The 6,016-nt window shown below is 31.0% G+C and overlaps 1 protein-coding gene across 2 annotated transcripts in view; it reads left to right on the top strand.

The window, feature by feature from the left end:
* The first annotated feature begins 1,218 nt into the window (after nt 1-1,218).
* Nucleotides 1,219-6,016, top strand: part of LOC117116927 — a 10,111-nt gene continuing 5,313 nt past the window's right edge. The window contains exons 1-3 of one of the 2 annotated variants that reach the window (XM_033261067.1): nt 1,219-1,325; nt 4,197-4,283; nt 5,265-5,618. In XM_033261067.1, coding sequence (XP_033116958.1) covers nt 1,235-1,325; nt 4,197-4,283; nt 5,265-5,618 — 532 coding nt within the window. In that variant the 5' untranslated portion in view covers nt 1,219-1,234. Of the gene's footprint in view, nt 1,326-2,640; nt 2,782-4,196; nt 4,284-5,264; nt 5,619-6,016 lie in introns of those variants that run through there. The other variant, XM_033261069.1, reaches the window with a different exon arrangement.

The following is a 6,016-nucleotide window of genomic DNA, read 5'->3' as shown; positions in this document are numbered from 1 at the left end:
AACTCGGTCTTTCTTTACATAAAAAAAAAAAAAAAAAAAAATCAAGAGATAAAATTATTGTATTTAGTGTTTCTAACTTCTTAAACTTTCACTGTAACCTTGTATTTATAGTGCAATTTGTATTTTTTATATTTTGTATGTTTTTTCTTTTTGTACAGTATTTATTATGGGAAAATTGAGGGCGCCCAAATTTGTAATTTGACAATAGAGGCGAGGCACGGTTTTCCTTCTCTCATCGATCTGATTTACAGCTTAATCTGAATTTAAATTCTGTAATAAACATAGTATTAAATCATTAGATTTAGTCTTAAAATTTTACGAGTATCTCGTATCAATTATTTCATTTTTAAATCCGTATTTTCCAGCAACTGCCTACGCCAAAAATTGAACGAAACCAAAAATGCATGGTTTACTTTTATGCATCCACCATCTACTTAATCACAACAGATACAGATACAGGTACAGATTAAATTTATTGTCAAATGTACATGTAAACATACAATGAAATAGTATCGGCTCCATGAACGAAATATAAATAATTTAAATAACAACTATACAGTGAGACAAACGTTTAATTTCTGGATACCAACCACGCATTTACAGCTTTGATGGCAGACGGAAAGAATGAAGCTCTTGATCTTGTACGAGATGCGTATGGGGTTTTGTAACGTTGCATGAGGCAAAAATGAGAATTACCGGGATGAAAAGGGTCACTGATAATGGACGTTGCCTTATTGATGATACGTTGATAATAGAGAATGTCTAATGAAGGTTGTTGTATACCGATTGTTCTATCAATCCTATTTTAAAATTTCTTTATCATCATAATTAGCATATTCATACCAAACTAAAAATGACTGAGTTATGACACTTTCAATGACTGATTTATAAAACTGACCCATTATTGTAGAACTTATACCAAACGACCGTAATCTAATTAAACAGAAGAGGCGCTGTTGTCCTTTTTTCCTACACCTACCTACCTGCTCAGTCCACTTTAAGTCGTTCTGTACATATATCCCTAAGAATTTATAATTCTCTACGAGTTCTACTTCCGTACCTGAAATGAATAATGGTCTATTAATATATCATGAAAACTTAATTGCGTTTTCAATATGATATTAGGACTTGAAGGCTTTGATTATTTCACTTCTATAAGGTAATGTCAATCAATTGTCATTAGACTGTATTTATTGCACAACTGATATTAGGAGCAACGCTGTTGACAGTGCGCATGCGCAGTATTTGTTCACCAGTCCTTGAGGTCTTGAGGTACGTGTATTCAAATAAAATGAATATCCTTACCAACGCTGTACTCTGTGGAGGTAAGATTTTTGCATATATCATAGTAGAAAAAATAGGTTATGCATTATTGTATCATGACTGGTGCTGTTGATAAGTTTGCTGATGTCGGAAGCAGTGATCAAATAGGAAAGAAAACTAAATCATAATGGTTACATTATTACCAATAATGCACATTGATACAACCAATGAATACATATTGGATATATTTAGTATATTTTCATAACATTTTTGTTATTATTATTATGCGTATCATGGTTATCATTATCAACTTTATCATTATTATTTTTATTATTATTACTATTTACCCTGATATTATTATTATTATTATTATTATGTTAATCATCATAAAATCATATTTAAGCATATACTTGTAGCACATTTACATCAAATTAATTGCTACCATAATAACGCTATTGTCCATATTAATAATTATTAATAATAATAATAATCAATACTATAATATTATTATTATGTTGATCAACATTATAAACATAATGTATAAATATAACATACCAATTTAGTAACTAATAGCTGGAATAAAATTATTAACGAAAATTAGAAAAATCCTTAAAACTGCTGAGCAAATAAAAAAAAACCCTAATTAGCATGAGGGATAACTTTCCAGATACTTTAAACATTTCCCAGTGCACAATGCAGTTATATAATTTAATTTCTGTGTACCTGTTAGCTTCATTTGTTGCAAATTTATACTTCTCGTATATCGATGTATTGTATTTCTCTGACTTTATTTAGGTGCTTGTGCTTATGTTTTTTTTAACAGTTCAGTTTTATGAATGCCAATAAAGAAAACTGAATTATTATTCCCACACTACTAATAATATTATAATTGTTATTAGAGTGTTAGTACTATTTATGGCTGTATGAGAGGGTGAGTCGACATTCAAATACCCGTGACTTACCTCGTCTTCCCTAAACCCTGTCGATTATCACATTTGCTTTGACAAAAACATGTAACATGTCTAAATATGGTTATGATGACATCACATTATGACCAAATACAGGAAAATCATGATTATATATGGGCATACAACTTTTTTTGTCAAAGAAAATTTGATAGTGTGGAAGAGCTTTAATAATATTGTTATATTTTAGTAGTATTTGAATTTTTTTCCCTTACAGTACATAATTGTGGTGATATATTGATCGCAAACCAGATAAATTTGATTACACATTACATTACCTGATAATTCACTCCGCCTTTTCTAAATGGTGATCAACGTTTGAACGTCAATAGAAAATCATAAAATTGAGGCACGTATTGTGGGAGGGATATATATATATATATATAGAGAGAGAGAGAGAGAGAGAGACCCATAGAAGTACGTGCGCTGAGTTAACACGGGTGTTTGTATCGTTACATCAGAGTTACAGCCATTCTAAGGTACTTGTATTTGCCAATGTACTCATTGCTTGGCGAACTTAGATACCGTACGTTTTCCCACCTTCTGCATTGTTGTAAGTAACATTTTACCGATTCTTTATTTATTTAAATGTATTGTTATTTTCTACAATTAAAAACGAAAGAAAAATGTCAGGACCGTATTTTCTTTCGTTTAAAAAAAAATGGTGTTTTGATTAAATTTAAACATTATATTGTATGTTATGAATCCGCTTAGACTATAATAGGCTAAACGGATTTATAACATAAAATATAATATATTAAATGCTTGCGGTGCACCACGTAGAGAGTTCTGAAAAGAACTGTTGTTTTGTTGAGAATGTCTCGACGTTTCGATTGAGTTGCTTTAATTGTCATCAGGAGAATAATATCTGCAGAGTCCAAATAGGGAAAATTATATATTTTTTAAATGTGAGACTTGCTGCTGATAACAATATAATGTTCAAAATCGATTAAAACGGCATAATTTTTATACATTTATTTTTATAAAATTGCTAGTATGAAAAAGACTCATGAAGCTTAGGAACAGGTGTTGTAAGATAACCTATAATTTGCCTGATTAAAAGGCTAAGATTGGAAACCAGTCATCTTTCAAATACCCCCTTTGAATATGCTTTTTTAAAATTTACTGGTATACTATTAATAAACAATTATTGTAATGCACGATATTATTAAATATTTATCTTTTGTTCATCATTTATGTAATATTTATCACCATCATCATCAAGATTATTATCATCATCATTATCTTTAGTATCACTGTCGTGGTCGTGTAATAATGACCGCAAATTAAAAACTTTTAGGTCATATATAGAGATAAAGGTCGGTTTGATGAAACTATGAACAGGAACTAATACCAAGGGTCAACAGAAACGACGTTGACTGATGACATTAAGATTTTGAAGGGGAATAACAATTGGGAGCAGATCAATAATAATAATAAGATCCAGATAGATCATTAAGGCCGTTCTCCACTATAGGCGTATTTGGGCGAATCGGAAATTTTGACCCATACGCATGTGCAATTGAGAATCTCGTTATGAAAATTAAACTGCACATGCGTATAGAAGAAAACGGCCTTTATGCAGAAGACCCTGTCATAAGATTCAAGATTAAAATAGAAAAAACACGATATTGATTGTAATACACATAATAAAATATAAACATAAATTTGAATTACTCCGCAAGATTAAAAGTTAGAAAAGAAATTTACATTACACGTTCAATGCCATTAACCATACGGTCTTAAATATAACATCGAACACTAAAAAGAGAATAAAATGTGAAGAAACTTATAAATAAAACAAGCTTTTTGCAATATGTTAAGACTCTTAAAACTATCTTCGAACTGTTAATTTAATTATATTAATTCAACCAAGTTGAACACAAATTATAAATATGGATAGTATTAATTAAGAACTACTATTTAGCTTTTCTCATACCGGTATCATTATTTTTTTTTTAATTACAGCTAATCTCTATGAAGCAGCCATGAAAATGTGGAAGATCATAAGCTTGGTCTTGCTTCTTACTGTCTGCAAAGCATGTGCACGACGAGGTAAACAGTGTAATATTATATACTGTACGCGCTTGCGTAACTGCACACAACACAATTAAAAGCAAAAAATTGCTTGAGCTGCTAATAACTTTGGACAATGAAGTTCCTTATTGGAATTGATTCAATTATGAACGTACATTGTTTCGGCGGTCGAGAAAATATGTGTCTTGACAGTGAGCCGTGTTGTACACCAGGTCAATTTATTTATATGATGTGACCTAAAGATTTTAAAATATTGCTTCGATTCTGAATGTGATTATTTTTCTATTCTGATTTTATGTCTATTTTTTAGATGTAATGTAATATTTTAACAATTAAATTCAATTCAATTCAGTAAAAAATGTATTAAGTAATTCTCTCAAAATACAAAAGAAGTGACCAAGGAGCACACAGAAGAAAACAATTTCGGTCGGTGTTTATCCCTTAACACAAAAAACAAAGAAGAAATTACCAAAACAATTAAAAAAAAACTCAAAAACTAAAAAAAAGATAAATCAATTGTACCAGTCAATCAGTCGATCGGTATTTATTTCAATGTATAATGTTTATAATTCAGAAGAAGTACCCACTATTCGCCGACGGTTTCCTTTTTGACAATTTCTGCCTATTTTGTGTAGAATATTTAATAAATAAATAAATATACTGAAGAAAATAATTGTAAATTCATATTTTGAGTTTTAGATAAGTTGTTCTATATAATACGTATAATTCACTATAGCAAAAGTTATACCGGTATTAAATTTGGTTTACATATTATGATTATAAGTGTTTTCGATGCAAAGTATTGTTGTAAAGCTGTTTTTCAGAATTGATAGGAAAACCAAAAAAAAATGATTGATTAATTTAATGAGTAGTTGGTTGGTTGCTTAATTGTGGATTGATCGATCAACTGATGGATTGACTGATTGATTAATTAATCGATCGATTAATTTATTGATCGAATGACTGATTGAATAATAACACAAATTTACGTTCGTGCAGGATGTGAGACATCATCGAAGGTCGGAGATTACAGGTTTGTTAGTTTGTCCAACGGCAACCTAGGTTTTGATCTGAGAAAGGCAGCATCGGTTTACGTTTCAGCGAATATGAGTCTTGAGGGAAATGTTATCAAATTATCACTTAATTCGACATCAGTGAAATTATTTTATGATGGTCAATTAATAAGTTTCAAGAACGGCTCCTACGTGAATCTAGCTTTCTCGATTTGGTATAAAAGTCAGACGCTCTATGTTGCAGACGAAGGAGATAAACTCATTCTCTCGCACACTAATCAATCCATCACGTTGAAGTATTTCGCCTATAACCACTCCATGTTATCATGCTTTCATGAAGGTAAGCCTTGAAATAATACATAAAGATCTGTCCTGGCTACAACATTTTTTTGGGACAAAAAACCTGTTGTTTTGTAAAATATCATATGATAGTCTGGACAGGGTTCAAGATAGAGTTCTCGCATTGTAAAAATGAGGCGGAAGTCGTGCCCAACGTAGGCGACGCCCTTCTTTTTAACCATGCAAGTTTCCTATACTTCGTGCCCAACGTACAGGGCGCCCTTCAGTTGCTAAGTATATCCAGACGCAAAAGGCGCCCTTCCTTTTCCACTAATGGAGGAAAACTTTTTCAAAGAGTGCGTCCGGCCATGCCATTCTGCGCTGTATTGTTGTTTTATTCTTTACTGATTCATGCTTATGCTTTAATTGTTTTGTGTATTATTTGGATAATAGCAACGA

The sequence above is a fragment of the Anneissia japonica genome, unplaced genomic scaffold, assembly GCF_011630105.1.
Source record: "Anneissia japonica isolate Jap-2015-1 unplaced genomic scaffold, ASM1163010v1 scaffold1302_len1884557_cov193, whole genome shotgun sequence".
In the NCBI taxonomy this organism is placed as follows: domain Eukaryota; kingdom Metazoa; phylum Echinodermata; class Crinoidea; order Comatulida; family Comatulidae; genus Anneissia; species Anneissia japonica.
The sequence above is the reverse complement of the archived record's forward strand: the minus strand, read 5'-3'. Positions and strand labels throughout refer to the sequence as shown.